The sequence below is a fragment of the Lolium perenne genome, chromosome 6, assembly GCF_019359855.2.
Source record: "Lolium perenne isolate Kyuss_39 chromosome 6, Kyuss_2.0, whole genome shotgun sequence".
NCBI classification, from domain to species: domain Eukaryota; kingdom Viridiplantae; phylum Streptophyta; class Magnoliopsida; order Poales; family Poaceae; genus Lolium; species Lolium perenne.
This window is the reverse complement of record NC_067249.2, coordinates 14,023,907-14,040,824: the sequence shown is the minus strand read 5'-3', so window position 1 is coordinate 14,040,824 and position 16,918 is coordinate 14,023,907. Positions and strand designations below refer to the sequence as shown.

The window sequence follows — 16,918 nt, the reverse complement described above, 5'->3', positions numbered from 1 at the left end:
TAAAATTATTACTCAACTCTACAAATTCAATATTTAACACTTCATATGTCCTTGTATACAAGGTCACAAACTCATATTTCAGATACAAAAACAAAGCCAAGTGAGAAATAGCATGATTATTCATGAGGAAATGCTCTCGGGTTTCGGGATAATTAAATATATTGATATTTGCATTAATAAGTATCATCCTACGAGATAAAAAGCTAATTCATTTTCTCGATGACTGTTAGTGACCTTGTATTGATGAAAAATGTATTTTTGATACTCAAGAACGGAGGCAGTATGTTTGTCCACCGCATGCATTTAAACATTGTCCTAATGCTATAGGTCATTTTATTTAAATTGGCTTCCTTGGTCGTTATTTCTAGACATTTTCCACTTCTTATCGATAGTATCAGGCAATGAGGATTGTTATGAAGTTGTTAATCAGTTGTACCAATGGTTTGATCGGCACGGAAAGCTTAAGCTTGTATAATTCAGTTTACTTCGAGTGCCCATGTTAATTATGTTTACTTCAATACTTTATTGCTACAGTAGTAAAGTGATTGTTTTAGCACTCTGCTTGTATATAGTTTCTTCCTCGTATAACTTTGGATTAGAGACATGTGTAGGAGTTTCTTTATTATTCATGATAGGTAGTCAATTTAATTTTGGCTTATCAAATACATAACCATATAAATATGAGAGGTGAGAGCCGAGGTTTGGTGCCAATCAATAGATTGATTATTGATAGGTGGCTCTCTGTTCTCTTCCTGCGTTGTTTGGTCTGTCCCCCGCCCACTATGGGAGTGTTCATGATGTCAATTTGTTAGACATGGTCAGAAAATCATGAGTATTACCCATTCGAAACCGCTCTAGTAGGAATTTTGGTTGTCTAGCCTGATTCAACAAAAAAAATTATGGTTTGGGTGCATTATTTCAATCCTTCGTGTTGTGAATCATATACTGGTTGTGATATGCTATTTAACACGGTTATGCCCAGTTGGTACCCCATTTTATGAACTTTCAACTTGGTTTAGCTTCATTTCCCTATTCATTAGCTCCTTGCTACTACATGTACTGCTCAGTTGTGATGGTATGTTTATTAGTAGTATGTTCTTATTCAGGCAATGTCCATGTTTTCTTAACATTATTATTCATGATTATGTTTTGTGATAAGAATATATTCACTTGAAGCGGACGTAGTCGCAGGTGGGCCAGAGGGTGGGCTAACCGCACTATGTCCGTGTTGACGCATTTGTACTCCAAATTTGGGTCGCGAATAGATCGATGCGAGCATGACGGTCACTATGGGTAGGTTTGGTTTGTAGCCAGAGCTAGCCTGACCAAATAATTGGTACGTCCCGTGACCCTGGGCTGCTGCTTGGTTTAGCTCCAAAATATTGGCTAGCCCGCTCCGCCCTGTGTATGTCAGTTCATTTTTTTGCCAAATCTTGGGCGAAGTGAGGGCGGGCAAATCCAGCGCCAAAAAATTGGTAAGGCGAAAATTGGTAGGGTGCACTGGGGCTAGAACCAAACGCACCCTATGTGTCGGGCTGTTGGGCTGGTGATTTGGCCTCCACGGGTCGTTTTGATGCAAAGAGACATGTTTGATCTGTTTGCGTCTGGGCAACATTTTGGAAGTAAATGGATGTCGTGAAGATGAAGACTGACATGTGTGTGGATGATCAGCATATATGGTTAATTTCAACAATACTGTTTTTTATGCCCAACATTTGATTTTGGGATGTTTAATGAATTCTTTTATAAACGATTACAATATTCAACATTACAGGACTTCCCATCCTTAGATGTAGAGATCGATACGAATTTCCATTACTATAAACAAAGCATGTAAGGAAACCTACCACATACACATGATTGAAGACTTCTGGATGCAGGAAACCACTCGTTGCGAGGTTCGCCCATTCATCATGCTCAGACTCGGTCGATGGTACTCCAACTAGACTGCGGCGAATTTGAAATGATTCTACTCAAAGGTTTTCCAGTGAGCTCCCACGACCAGTGGATGGTCGCCACACAAACGAGAAGTACCCATGCGTACTACCTCCTTTTCTGAATGCCTCTCACTCTCACCTATTGTTTCTTCTGAAAATCTCAACAATGTCATCGCGTTCCTCAGTTCGTAGTCTTGGAAATACTAAGAAGCAAGAGGGAAACTTATGTACAGTATATATAGATACAGACGGCGAGAGGATATGGCACCGCACTTTGGGTGTCAAGTAGGTGGATAGGTAAGATGATACGGTGTTCATTCATTCTAGAATTGCTGTTGCAATACGACAGCGATTCTGGTAGCTAGGCCTTCTTTGAACTGCCACCGGTGGAGCACATGTAAACACAGATGAAAGCTTCAAGTCTTGTGTACTGCATAGACACGAAACTAAATTCTTTTTCGAAATGGAGACACGAAACTAAATGGCGTGAAGCATAAGAGAATCGATATATAGTCGGATACAGCATATATAGTCGATATTGAGAATACATAGCAAATTAATACGGAAAATGCTTCGCTCGTACTGTACAACCTAACTACGTAGTACGTACACTAGTATATACAGTACTAACTAGGAAGAGAAGAACGGCTACAAAAAATTACATGACGATGCACGCCGCGTTGGGGTTGTCGTCGGAGAAGGCGGACGTGTACTTGACCTCCGTCGACGACGCCCTGGCGAGCGGCGCGGCGGCGGGGTCGGCGGCGACGTTCCGGACGTACCCGGGCGGCGCCTTCTTGTCGTAGGCGCCGGGCGCGTAGGGGTGCGGCACGACGTCGTAGGGCACGTACGGCCACGGCTCCACCCGCTTGCCGGTCTTGCGCGCCACCCGCCGCATGAGCTTGGCCGGGTCGTCGATGTACCCGGTGACGGCCACCTTGCTCTGCTTGGGCACCACCTCGACGCCGGTGACGCCGTGGAGGCCGTGGAGGGCCTTGCGGATGCGGCGCTCGCAGCCCTCGCAGTCGATCCGGACCTTCATCTCCACCGTCGTCAGCTGCGGCCGCTTCTTGATGCGCCGCCGCGTGCGCAGCGACGGGCACATCTCCGACAGCGCGTCCAGGACGCCCATTGTCTGGTCGATCGTCTCTCTCTCGCTCTCTGTGTGTTTCGCAGGATCAAGCGATTGCAAGGTAGCTCTAGCTAGTTCTCGACGGTCTGTGTGTGTGTTGAGCAGGATCAAGCGATTGCAAGGTAGCGCTAGCTCTGAAGCAATATAAGGCGCGGGGATGGATGGCGTGTAGAAGGTGCGCGTGACGTCGAACAAGTACGGAAGGTACGTGCGTGTGAGGAGACGATTGGCGAAGGATCGAGAGGCGGCCGGCGGGCCACTCTTCGTTGAGATGGGATCTCTGTTGAAAAAACCTGCCACGTCAACCCCCAAAATGTAGAATTCGACAAACGCGTCCTGCTGTACGAGGACGGCTTGGATTGCTACTCTTGACACATTTTCTCGCTTAATTTGGTATTCAGTTCCATCGGCTTTCAAGTCGGCCTACGTCCTTGTCAATAACCACGGGAACAAACAAAACAGATAGTCGCTCAATCATCACATGGCCGAGACCACGACACATTTTGAAGCGTCTGTAACTTGGTTCTCTAGATAATTTTTTTAAAAAATACGCAAAATATTTGCTATGTTTTAATTGCCTGGGACACTTCTTAACCCAAATATCATTAGCCTTCTATTTGATTTGATTTAGTTTGCTTAGGTTATTTACTTTATTTTACTTTACTTTACTTTACGACTTTTCGAATCTACACTTCTGATGTTACATTACTGAAGTGCTTAGCACCCGCTACAATCCAAATTCTAGCCTCCGCTTTGTTCTTAGCAATTTGATGGCATGTGATGATGTTCAAAAACTCTTGCTTTTTGTTCCTTCCAATCTCCCATGAAACAAGCATGATCATAGCGGGCATTGCCTTCCGCACCGCCCATTCCCATGACAAACTCCATTCACCACTCTTTTATGGTTCTATGATTTAATGTGAACATGCTGAGGCAGAGATATCATAGAAGTTGATGCATGAAATGGGAGGCACCCAAGCTATCCAAATGATGTCATGGTAGGGAGTAGCAATTAGGCCTTAAATTTGTGTTTTGTAGGCCGAGGACACTGAGTATGTGCGGTGGTGGACATCATCTCACAAAGGGTAAGAGTTGTTGAATGTGCTCAAGATCAAAGCCATGTTGGATATCGAGTGTTTTTTACCCAAAGTCGATCAAAAACCTCTATATCTTTCTCGTTGCAAGGGTTCCCTAGGCTGCTCCACACTTCAGTGTCATCAACCTATTCAAGCTAAACCCAACGGATCGTCAACTCGACAGCGAACTTCTGAGCTGCAAGATAGCAAGGCCATATGGAAGTTCGTCCTAGTTGTCGGGAAGGCTTGTAGAATATCATTGAGATCTTAATCCTCATCGGATTGGAGCAGCAAGACTTTGTTGGCAATTGGCACTCAAACCGGTAACTTCCCCAAACGTGGCAGCAGTGGTTGCAAAACATTGAATATCTTCTTTTATAGGAGCCTAAAAAAACACCTCTCGTTACCATAAAGCAAAGTCCTTGCAACCATGGCTTTTCCACGGAAAGTGTGTAGGTCTCCTCGAGTGGTTGCTTTGCAAAGAATTTGATTGATGGGATCGATGGCCAAGTCAAAAGGAGGGACGAGAGAGGGTTACCTTGCCAATGTATCCATACATTCTTAATGGGCCCACATGGAACACCATTTACAAGCACGACAGAGGTTGATGTAGAAAGTAGGATCCATATCCAATCACAAAATCTTGGAGGAAGCCATTGTGCCTAACAACATCCATTAGATAGTCCCAATGAACGGAATTGAGTGCCTTGTCGATGTCAAGATTGAACAACAAACAAGATGTTTTGTCGTTGTGAAATTTTCTCGCAAGGATGTACATACATGAAGTTATCATGCATACTACACTTTTTTATGATCATTGGGCGTTGGAAACCAATGGCAGAGCTATGTGCATGTCAGGGGGTGCCACTGCCCCAGCTTTTGACCATTCTCTGAAGAATTTTTTGGGGCATATGCTTAAATGGGAATTTTTTAACCTCCCCCCCCCCCCCCCCCAACTTACAGATTTTACATTTCGCACGCCTAGCAATTCTTGCCTCTCCGCCACTGTTGGAGACTAAGGTGTTCATGAAAGGGGCAATACGGGTGGCCATCATCTTCGCAATGAGCTTGGCAATGGCATGTATGAGACTTATCGGTCTAAAGTCTGTGATATCATCGACACCATGTTTTTCGAAATCAAGGTTATGTTGACGGAATCGAATGAAAGTTTGAATGCAATAAACTTTGAAATTGTTGATGGTGTTCATGATTTCCTTCTTCACAATGCTCCAACATGACCTGAAAAGGGCATCTGACTTGGTGTTGGATGAGTCTCGCAAGGAATGGGCTCATTTCTCTTCTCTCTTCTCTCTCTCCGCTACTGTATCTGAGCATCTCCTCCGATGCTCGAACCGAAGCCTCTCTCGCCGGCGTTGCTGGAAAGATATGGTGGAGGGGAGGTGCTAGACGCAGTAGTGTAGATATTAGGTTAGAGTTTGGTCCCGTAGTGGCGTATTGGAGTAGGCTGCCGGATCCCTCATGCCAGATATGGCACATCCCAGTTCTTGTGTTCTTTGCTGCTATGCTCCAGTGGCGGGAGCTATGGCAGGGAGGGGGACGAAGCTAGGCATCTCCACAAATGAAAATTGTCCGGTCTGGCGTTTGGGCGCGGCGCCGAACGGTGGCTGTTAGCCTTCTTCGATGTGCTTTCGAGGAGGAAGAAGGAGGAGAAGGGATCCAACGCGGGCTCCTTCAATAAGCACTTCCATCATCAAGTCAGCTTCCACTCTGTTCTCCTTGCTCTCTCGGTCGGCCATGGCGGCGAGGGGGGGAGGAGGAGAGTGGTGTGCAAGCTGCCGACAAATGGTGTTGGGGAGATCGTGGCATGGTTTCTGCGTCAGATGCGGAGATTTCCAAGCGACTACATCGTGTGGCCGCCGCTATCTTCGGCCAAAAGGATGGCCTCGTCATGCTCGTGCGTGTGTGCGCGAGTTCTTGCTTCCTCCATCGGAGGATTTTCTCCAGCCTCATTGTGGCACCTTCCGCTCCTGCTGCCCCAAGTGGTGTCGTCCCCGGCGGCGACAGGGGTGGCCGCATTTGCAGGCTATGCATCGGCGGTTCTTCTCAAGGACTTGATCACATTTTCATGATTTTTGTTAGGGTGCTCTGTATAAAATTCAAGGACTTGTTTGTTATTTTTCTTTTCATCGTTGTTCTTCATGTTAACATGTGCCCACCGCCTGATTAATGCAGAAATCTGGTCCTTCCGGACCCTTCCCCGTTTAAAAAAAAGACTTACTGCTGGTTTATTTCCTATTTTGCAAATGAAGTTCCTTGTGAGTATTGAGGGTATTCCGGAAGCGAACAATGTAGCTCGTAGTTGCATTCCGCCTATTCTTACCGCGGGCACGGTAGATTTGACTGAAGTCCCCCATGACTAACCATTTGACACCCATCGATGGTTCTCATCTTTGAGATTTACTAGATAATGTCCTTGTGGGAAACTTCACAAGTTATCCGGAACTTCCGGTTCAAGATGGAACATTCCACTGCATTAAAACAGCATACCATATGACCATTGCATAATGTTATGCTCGTTTGAAAAGATAGTGCTCTCGCCTTTTCACAGGAAAAGGACGATGTATCTACATGATTTATTCTTTCATATGAAAGTATTCTGCAGGAATACCTTCCTACCCCGTTAATAGTTGTTTCACTTCTTCAGCATTCACTTTCTAGCGATAAAAGAGCTATAGCGCGAAAGCAAGCGGCGCACTTGTTAAATTAAGCTACTATGTGTGTGAATTGATGTACTGAATATTGTTACGTAAGAGGTTAGAGGTACTACCTCTAGACTTTTTTAAGTCGACGCGATCGAACAGTTTTTCTGAAGGACGCTAGCTGAAAACGACATCCACTTGCGTCCATTTAATCCCAATGGAGGGAGTACAAAATAAATATGCTCAGAGCTTCTGAAGTTTGCATGCATAAACTGAAGACAAAGTGAAGATGGTCAGGCTGGGGTTTGGGTCAACATCTTTACACATTACTACACCATGGATATTAACAAAGAAAAAACTAAGTGGCCTTCAAAATGATGTACGGACAAGGAGAAAATCCAATTCACTCAAGAATTGGTTGCATCATGACTGAGATGTACTAGTCAAATTGATGTATGTGTCAATATTGTTTCTATCTCTCTGCTCGTCAGTTACACACGCCATTTACCAGAATGCTCATTTCTACGCCTTTACAGTGTGATGACTAATTAACAAACTATTCCTGTAAGTTATATCCCATCTTCAAGTGTCACGAGAAAAAAAGAAAACAGTATCACAGAGAGCCAACCAGGCTTCTCAACACATTCCGAGCTCATCAATTTCCAGGGCCATCAGAGTCTGACCCCCTTCACCATGAATGATAACGCATCGCAGAGCCCCCGAGCCCCGACCATGGTATGTATTTTAGACTGTTTTCAGAGGGAACTGTGCAGACTGTACATTGAATCGAAACATTTCAGAGTGTTCCACCTCTCTCGATGTTCATGGCAACCAATAAGAGGATGTTGTCTCAAAGAGCTTTGTTGGCCTACCTTCGCTACCTACTGACAAGCCAGCTCTGTTTAAATATAGCATCTTTCCTGAAGTTACGGCCTCGTCGTGAAACGGAATCACCTTGGTTTCGGTAGCACTGCATGTAGACCACAACAACAGAAATCAAATCTAGTGAAACTTTATGCAAAAATATTAGTAGCAAGCTAAACGAGAAAGAAACGCTCGACTTGTATGTACCCTGTAGCAAACAACTGAGTCGTCTGGGTACATGACAAACAGCTTTGTGCCAAGCCGAGCTCGACATGAATCACAGATGCTCTCATCAGTTAGCTGCACATGCCTTGATCTCTCCTCTAATCTTGTCAACCGTGCATCAAGGTTTGTCGCGAGTGATAAACTATGAACTATCTGATGACAGACACAGAGGGACAGAACAAACAAATGGAATTTGCAGGTCAGTTCTTGGGCAAGTTCAACATAAAAGCAAGCATGGTAAACAAGGGACACACATCCACCGAACTAGGGATCAAAAGTTCAAAAGCTCAGGTTGAATCCAGGAACAAAAAATATGCATACCTGCCCTTGGCGATGATGGTGCACCCGAGCTCTGAGCATTCGCAAAATTGTATCTGAGGCTAGTTGAAGAGGCATGTCGGAGGATAATCTCTGGGACAAGATTGCTAAAGACTTCAAAGTTCTTATCCTAATTAATTAAAGCTGTGTATAACAGGATCATGGCAGTAACAAAAGAAATTAATACCTCCAATACTTGTATGGGATCCAGAGATTTTCCGTGATTATGCAGAAGTCGGACAGCTGCTGTGAACATTGGTTCTCTCCCATTTTTGGGGTCCAAATACAAATCCAAAAGCCTGAGTTCAAAGGAATATGGAGACAGCGTAAACAAAGGAACAGAGATAATCCCATTGGATCATGATAAAATAAACTATATCCAGAATACTCGTAAGATGATAACATACTGAATATATGCATCATCTCGACCAATCTCTGCACAGTACTGCTCAGCAGCTTCGCTATCCTCCAGCTTCCTGCATCGCAGACCCACAAACAATAGTCAAAGCAACAGAACTGGAAGTGCTAAAGACATGATATGGCTAGTCCTACAGGTCCGGCTTGACATAAAACCACCACTGCTGAAACTTACAAGTTACTACAAGAGAAAAACAAGTGCAGGATAGCATCTTACAGTGCCAGTATCTGAAGTACAATGTTCTCTTGGCCCATTTTCCTATATAATATTGCCTGACAAAGAAAAACAAATGCCTTAGCATCTGAAACTTGGATGAAAGGACTAGCAAACCAGCAGAAAACACAATAGTGAACACAAAAGGAGATAAACATGTAACCGCATCAAGGAAGGTCAAAAATTGTAAGAACACCTTTTCCAGCCAAAGTTCAGATTCTTCTATAACATCAAGCACTTCTTCTGGATCATACAAGTCTGAAGATTGCAAAAATAATTGCAACCTTTCTCTCAACGAAAAAATGAACTGTACATCGGAGTCAATTTCTCTATCATCTTTCTCTCTGGAATTTGACTCCACATGAAATGCTTGCATGGCAGATTTTGACAGCAATAGTGCATATGATGTGTGGTAGTGAGGGTCATCACAGCCCTGATCCTCGATCAACCACTGCAAATATCTGCATAGAGTAGCTGATCATCAAACAAAACTGCCACATGGTAAATGAACTTTTGATGCTGATGATTGTCGAATGTCAAATGAAGAAGATTATATAATACTAACAAAATGCACAGGATATGACATGGACAACATTATATGATGACCATGTGCACAAAAAGGACTAATAGCAGGCATACAAGCACTAGTTTGACGCCCCATTATGATCAACTCTCAGCAGAAGATTTAATAACATAATCTGTGGCACTTAATCATTATGCAAAAAAGTCAGTATGACCTCAAATTATGCGCCATGGAAAAAATAAGATGCTTACACAGTCCTACCAAGGTTCATGCTACTGTACAGGCTGTTTTGCAACAAGATAGCAATTAGTTAGGCTGCTATTATTAGTGCATTGCTGAAGATCGTTTAAGTGTGTACTCCCTCCGTTCCATATTAGTTGCCGCTCATTTGGATGTATCTAGTCACATTTTGTGTATAGGTACACCCGAATCTGCAACAACTAATATGGAACAGAGAGAGTAGTAAACAAACTAGCAGTACAATTATATCACAATTAAATTATACCTCTCAAGATTTTATTTTCATTATGGAATCTTGAGAGGTTTAAATTGTCGAAGGTTTCATGGATGCATCATATCATTTATACGTACCTTTGGTGAATCCCAACCTTTCCTGAATCAAGGGCAGCAATAACCTTTTCTGCAGAATACCACCCAACAAAAACAAATGTTAACAAAGTTTATTACGTGTCAAGGTTATTTTAACAGCCCTAAATAACTAAAAAATGAATTTGAGGATGCAACCAGCTGTAATCACAGGATTGTGTGTTTTACAGAAAAACAGTCTTTAAGAGAGAGAGAAAAGAACGTCCTTCTATACTTGTACTCCCTCCGTCCCACGAAGGTTGTCTAAGATTTGTCAAAATTTGGATGTATCTAAAACGAGAATGTGTTGATCTTCCATGAATAAGCCAGTAAAAGATACTAGTGAATTATTTGAAACAAATCAATTACCAGCAGAAAGCTGTTTTTCCCGCATCTCAGATGTTAAAATTGCAGTTGCAAGGTCCTGATCAATGTCTGCTACCTGCATAAAAAAAATTCAATAATAATAAATATTCACAACATAATGAAACAGCTCATTATAAGATATCAAGTCCTTAGCATGAAGCACATACCCATCCAAGATGTTCCAGAACAAGGTCCTGATCAGATGTTGCTTGAAGTATCTTGGAGGCTTCGATAGCAGCAATTTGCTCACCAGACATTTTTTCAGCCAAAGCTTCATGGGAGTCCGTTTCAGGCAGATTAGGACGATCCTTCCACAAACCTGTGCTGTAATTCCTTGCTAAGATACGCCAGATAGCAACAGCTTGGGAGCACATTCCCTTACTACCATATAAGAAAGCAAGTGTCCGCTGATGTCCAGAGTTTTCCAACAGTGATTCTAGTTCCTCCTGCACCACCCATATTTTTTACAATAAATGCTGCTCCAATTTTGCATCATATGTGATGAAAGACTAAGAACAAGTCTACATCATACTATATTCTATCTTCAAATCCAAAGTAAATGTCAATTCCAGTATCACATAGTATAGTTATAATCATAAACTCAAGATGCTGCAGAGTAGGGATGTATTTATACAGGAAATATACATACCACAACACAGCTATTTTGAGATGATGCAAGCCTCTCCATGTCATCAACAAGATCGAGTGCTCTATAAAGGTACATCAGAAGAGTATCAACTCCTTCCATCTCTGCAGGAGACAAGGTCTTCTCACGTGCTACACACAGGTACCTAGTTTCATTTAGCATTCGGACATTGGTCGTTATATGCAGCCTCATTGCAATTCATAAATGAATATAAATACCGTCAAACGATAAACCAAACCTGATAATATTTCTGATAGCTAGTTCCAATAAATCAGCTCTACTTGGAGGATTTGAAAGGAAATCTTCATCCACAACTGTGTCCACACCTGCTTTTTTGAGAAACAATGCCCGTTGAAGTGTTACCAGTCCATCGTCAATAACTTCTTCAAGAGGCTTAGGAGGAGGATGCAAGCCCCAATAACGCTTTCTTGGCACCTAAATTTTGACAAAAACAAAATTAAACTATCACAATTTGAAAAGGCTAGTTAAAGATAAATCAGGCTAGGGAATCCTCTAGGTATTAACTACTAAGCAGCCAGCTGAGAATAAGGATAACTTTAAAATTTATTTCACAGTTCACAAGATGAGTTAACGAAATACAATATATTGATAAAAGTTGCTAGATAGCCTAGCTATAAAAGCTTCTCAAATTTTGTGGAATAGATCATACACTGAAAACCAATGGTTGAGTCAGATTAACTGAATCGTGCTAGAAGCTAAAAGCTTTATTCATCATGAACTTTTGTCATAAACAAGAATGCAAAAGGGGCCTTGCAGATACTTAAATCCTCATGTACATTGTACCCTAATTTCAAAATGGACAAACGAAGAAAAACAGCTATTCAACAATTTACTACAACTTCCCAACTAACTGACAATGTGACATACCAGATCCGACCAGCGATTAGGATCCCGCATGATGAATGGAAATATTTCTGCTGGTTGCATAGTCTCCGACAGCAAAAAATGATTAACAGCATCCTCAAAACGCAAGTCAAAGAATAGTAAGAATCCAAGCTGTGCATGGACAAAGGAGATCATATCCTTCGAGATTTCACCATCAGATTCAAACTCTTCCAACAAAGAAATAGCTTCCCTATAACTCTTTCTTCGCAATGGTGCCTTGATCTGTTCCACTGCAGATACTTTGATGTAGCAGAAAACCTGGACAAGTCATGCATATGTTAGTGTAACATGAGCACAGTCTGCAAAATTAAAATGGGAAAAGTAGGAAATAATTGGTAATAGTTGGTTGGTACGGTAACCGCTGTAATAAACTGATAACATGGAGCATAAAACTGTTGAAGTGGTGTCAGTCATAATGGAAAATTTTCCAACAATGTTGTGATTCGAGAGCAGCCTGCACACTTGTAGAAGCAAAGGGGAAATCATTTGGTTCGTAAGCTTATTCAGAGCTATTAAACTATTGCAAGTTCCTCTTCCCTACACATTTTAGTTTCAGTTTATGCAAATTATAAGTTGAATTTTCTTGCAGGCTCATGTAAACATGTCCAACTGTCCATTCAAAAACATCGCATCTACTTAGCATATTAATAAATGGCATAAGTAGTCACAGTATACAAGCTACATTCTGAATGAAACAGCATGTAGCTAGAAATTAGAATTCAGGAGCAAGTTCCATTAATGGTGAGTTAACGTACCTACTTTACCTTATAAGCCGTAGCGACCACAACGACCTTATCATCACTCGCCACGGTCAACGCACCAGCGCGGCTACTCTCGATCGCGATGGTCTGCAAGTGCGCCCCGTTCCTCCTCCTGTACACGTCCAACTTAGACTCCCCGGCCACCACCACGTACGGAAATACCTCGGCGATGCAATCCGGCCTGCTGTTGAACACGAAGCTGCTTCCGGAAGGGTGCCCGAACCGGTCGACAACCACGCCGACATTGTCCACCAGGAGCATCACCTCCTCGCCCCCGGACAGCGGCCTGATCCTGGGCGACCCGGCCGACTCCGGGAGAGCGAATATGTCCACGCTCTGCCCCGTCCCGCCGCCGCCGGTGGAGAAGAGCGAGTACCCCGAGGCGGCGCCAGCGAAGACCGAGTCCTCGCCGACCCAGGCGAGCACGCTGATGGCGTCTACGGCGGGGCCGGCGGCGATCTCGCGCGTCTGGACCTCCAGCTCGTCGGCCTCGCGCAGGGTGAGGTCGATGACGAGCAGCTTCTTCCCGACAGCGACCGCGAGAGAGCAGGAGGAGGGGGAGGGGGAGGAGGCGGCGACGGCGGCGACGTTGCGGAGGGAGCCGAGGCGGCGGACGGGGCGCGCGAGGAGCGGGTCGGCGAGGAGGAGGGCGCCGTCGGCGAGCAGGAGGACGCGGGAGACGGAGGGGAGCGGGAGGATGGCGGAGACGGGGCGGGTGGCGCCGGTGGGGACGAGGCGGAGGAACTCGGGGGCGGAGGGGGTCTGGAGGGAGAAGAGGAGCAGCTTGCCGCCGCCCGTGCCGAGGTAGAGGAGGTGCGGCGCGGAGAGCGCGGCGGAGCGGACGGTGATGGGGGTGGTGGCCGGGAGCGCGGCGAGCGCGGCCGGGTCGAGCGTCGCGAATGGGGAGAGGGCCGTGCGGGAGGTCGCGGGCGGCGCCGGGTGGGATCCCATGGCTGGTGTTGGAAGGGGAGGGGAGGGGCTAGGGTTTGGGGGAGGGAGACGCCATTGACGACGCTGGAAGGTGGACTGGATCACTCGAGGCGAAGCTGGAAGACGACTCAGACGGGTTGGTGCGACGGCAACTCCGATGCGTTTCCTACTTTTCTTGTTTTTTTTTTAATAAAAGAAGATTTAAATTTGGAATGAATAATAGAAATTTGGAAAAGCTAATATGGTTAAATTTCCAAACAAAGCTTGTATGTATCTAAAATATTTATATTAATGACAAATAATATTTTTTTTGAGAAACACAGTACAAACGTACACGCTCACATACACGCGCATACACTCACCCCTATACGCACACACGCACACCCTACCCCTATGAACACTTTCAAAAGACTGAGCCGACGGATTGATCTTGAAATTGACGAAGTCACCACAGGCGCCTCGCTGTCGACGGGAACGTCGCCTCCCACTGAGATTTTCCCACCGCTCTTGCTCCCACCAACCCTTTCTCGTTCTCTCCTAGATTCGGGCTGACAGGTCTCTCCCCTTCCCTTCTCTGGCGGTAGGCGGCGTTGTGGTCGGAGAAGAACCCTCCCCTTGTACATTAGGTGTAGTTTTGGGTCTAGAGTTTGTTGTTTGCATCTAGTTTCGGCTCCATGTCGTGGTCTTAGGTGCTCCTGGTGCTCTCGAACTGCAGCCATGGGTGATCCTCCTCTTCTTGCTCGCGGCGCTTCCATGGTGGGAACCGAAGGTGGCGGAGGAGCCGAAGGTGCGAGATCCTATCCAAATAAGCTCATTTATCCTCTAGATCTTGATCATGGAACTTGTTGTTCTGTGGATGTGATGGGGGCGGCGGGCCGGCTTTTCTTCTTCAGCCATCGTGGAGGTGGAGATGAAGGATATTGGGAAGTTGCTCTGCTTCGATCAATACAGCAAGGAACTACAGAAATCTTCTGAGTTTATCAACTGAGGCCAAGTTTTGCCTCAGTTATCCCTGGTCGACGGGGCCACTCCGTTTTGTGTTGTCGTGTGCACTGCAGTGTCTTTAACCTCCGGGCTAGCGTGCCATCAAGGAGGCCCTTAGCGACTCCGTCACAGCTCTCAACGTCAGCCCATCACCAAGTGGTCTCATCCCCAGCGCCAACGGCTGTGATGTCGAGTGCAACTCGTCGTGGTGGAGAATGATCAGAAGGATTCGATCGCTTTTTCATCTTGTTACGAGGTCCTTTATGTAAAGTTGTTGGTCCTGGTAGAATATTTTTCTTTTCGACCACTTTGTAATTTGTATCCCACCGCTAAATTAATTGCAGTTCCAGGTCCTTCGGGGCCTTACCTTGTTCCAGTAACATTGTGTCATCCATGTAACACGAATTCACAATTAGGGCCTTCTGGATTGAAGGGTTTTTTATAAGAATTTTGGAGAATTTCAATCAATAGATTTTTTTTATAAGGAAGCCTTTTGATCAATTGAGTAGCACCTCTATAAATTTCCATGGATTGCATTCCTAGTCCTCCATCAAAAAGAAATTTTAACACCCACTCTAACCTCCTTTTCACACATTCAAACATTCAATATTTAGAAAAACAACCCAATGTTTGCTAAATTGCATTTCTTGGATCCGGGCCTTTTACTAGTACATATGAGGACACATTGACAAGTAATGGTAACAATGAATAGAACATATGCTCTAGAACTTTCTACTTACAGATAAAATGAGACAACCGTTTTACGTGTGGAAACATCTGTAAGATATTTCTTAGATTCAACAGAGTATGCCAAGATACATAAGAATACAGAAATATATTTGAACACATGAGTATACATACATTTCAGCAAACTGGAGCAAATTAATCCAAGGCGGCACACAATCTTGTTTGTCATTTCCTTCCAAAATATAGATAGAACTTTGTGCAAATCGTATTTGTAATAGTATACATCTGAATTGTATAAGCACATCTCAAACAATTTATGGCATACACTTAATGCGGATAAGAGAGTGTGGGGAGACAGATTGAAGTGTTCTCTCAGGAGGAAATGATCCTGCCGTTAATGCCAAATCTGAAGGAACAACAAAAAAAAAGTGCAGACTTGCTTGTTTCCTCCACAAACATCGACGCCTAATCAACTCAAACGTACACAATATTTATATATAGTTAATGACAACGAGAAAACTACTAAAGATTAAGTTTCTTTGTAAAAAAAGTTGATAATATTTATTTGTAGCTTTACATGACTAATTTTGCTAAGAAACTATAGAAGTTAAGGGTGTACCTCAGGATAATGAGTTATAAAAAAGTAAAAAAGTTTAGTATAAATAAAACATTATTCATTTTATAAAATGAGTAATGTTTTATTTTTTAGGACAGTCTATATATAGCAAATAATAAAAGAAGAAGTGTTCTCATGGGATTTCCCGTCAAATCCTTCATCCGTATTCACGAGATAACAATTCAGTGACCGTACTTCCATGAGGATATATAGCCCGGAGACGACGGATAAGGTTAATTCAATTCATATAACTATAGTCATTGAATTAAATTAGCCTTAATGAATAATTAATTAATTATCTTCATTTAGCCATCATTTTGTTTCCATTAATAACAAAATGTACCATTCGGATATAAAATATGAATTCTAGGGTTCCACCACCACCCCTTAGGTTTGCCAAAATCCTCCCCATTTGATTGAGTTTTAGATATTCATGATGAGTCGAGTGTCGGGGAGACCCCTTGTTCATAAATATTTCCAATTTTACATTGCATACCATAGTTTCAGGTAGGCAATTACACCTTCTTAGTGAGGGTAATTGTGCCCTCACGTGGTCGAAAACATCTCTGGAGTTGGTTTAGCGATTGCACATGCACAACATTACACAACCAGAGATTTAATTACCGGTTGAAATACCGCGGTACCCGGTTGGTAAACGGAATTCCGAGCACCCTCTGATAAATGAGTTTACTGATAAAAAAATATCGGTCTATATATATTTGGACTGGTTTGTTAGTTCAATTTAAAATCTATGTGTTTCACTTCCTATGAAAGCCCCATGACCCAACTCTAACTTTCTATTTGAACTCCAAAATTTATATTTGAAATTTTAATATGTGACTGAGTTTAAAATCTAAATTTTGCTCGAGAATCTGGTTCAGTATTCCACCGGTAGAGGTACCCCAAACCTTGTGCACAACATCGTCCCACAATATAGTTAGATCGACAAAATTGTCTCCGCCAAAATCGACAGCGTTTTTCTCATCGCAATGTAATGTTGGTACACCCACAACGCTATCAATATATATGCAGTAGATATGTCTTGTTTGCGTTTGTGCATTCACGTCTAGG

At 43.6% G+C, this 16,918-nt stretch overlaps 2 protein-coding genes across 4 annotated transcripts; both read right to left on the bottom strand.

Annotated features, from left to right (window-relative positions):
- Positions 1 to 2,419: 2,419 nt before the first annotated feature.
- On the bottom strand, positions 2,420 to 3,176 carry LOC127308811 (heavy metal-associated isoprenylated plant protein 27). Its single transcript, XM_051339715.2, has one exon. The coding sequence runs from the start codon at positions 3,067 to 3,069 to the stop codon at positions 2,596 to 2,598; it is 474 nt and encodes a 157-aa protein (XP_051195675.1). The 5' UTR covers positions 3,070 to 3,176; the 3' UTR covers positions 2,420 to 2,595.
- A 4,051-nt stretch (positions 3,177 to 7,227) lies between these two features.
- Positions 7,228 to 13,705, bottom strand: LOC127308812 (vacuolar sorting protein 3). Of its 3 annotated transcripts, XM_051339716.2 has the most exons (15): positions 12,634 to 13,702; positions 11,852 to 12,127; positions 11,202 to 11,398; positions 10,967 to 11,108; positions 10,485 to 10,763; positions 10,321 to 10,393; positions 9,958 to 10,006; positions 9,040 to 9,304; positions 8,847 to 8,902; positions 8,620 to 8,688; positions 8,400 to 8,511; positions 8,216 to 8,305; positions 7,877 to 8,047; positions 7,678 to 7,775; positions 7,228 to 7,579 (listed from the first exon to the last, which is right to left on the bottom strand). In XM_051339716.2, exons 1-14 carry the CDS (start codon positions 13,579 to 13,581, stop codon positions 7,683 to 7,685), a joined length of 2,820 nt encoding a protein of 939 aa, XP_051195676.1. In that variant the 5' UTR covers positions 13,582 to 13,702; the 3' UTR covers positions 7,228 to 7,579; positions 7,678 to 7,682. The 3 variants fall into 3 exon arrangements, 2 of the variants coding, with proteins under 2 accessions (XP_051195676.1, XP_071677506.1); XM_071821405.1 differs by having other exon boundaries at positions 7,228 to 7,775; positions 12,634 to 13,701; XR_007856810.2 differs by lacking the exons at positions 7,228 to 7,579; positions 7,678 to 7,775 and having other exon boundaries at positions 7,909 to 8,047; positions 8,216 to 8,319; positions 12,634 to 13,705.
- Positions 13,706 to 16,918: the final 3,213 nt, after the last annotated feature.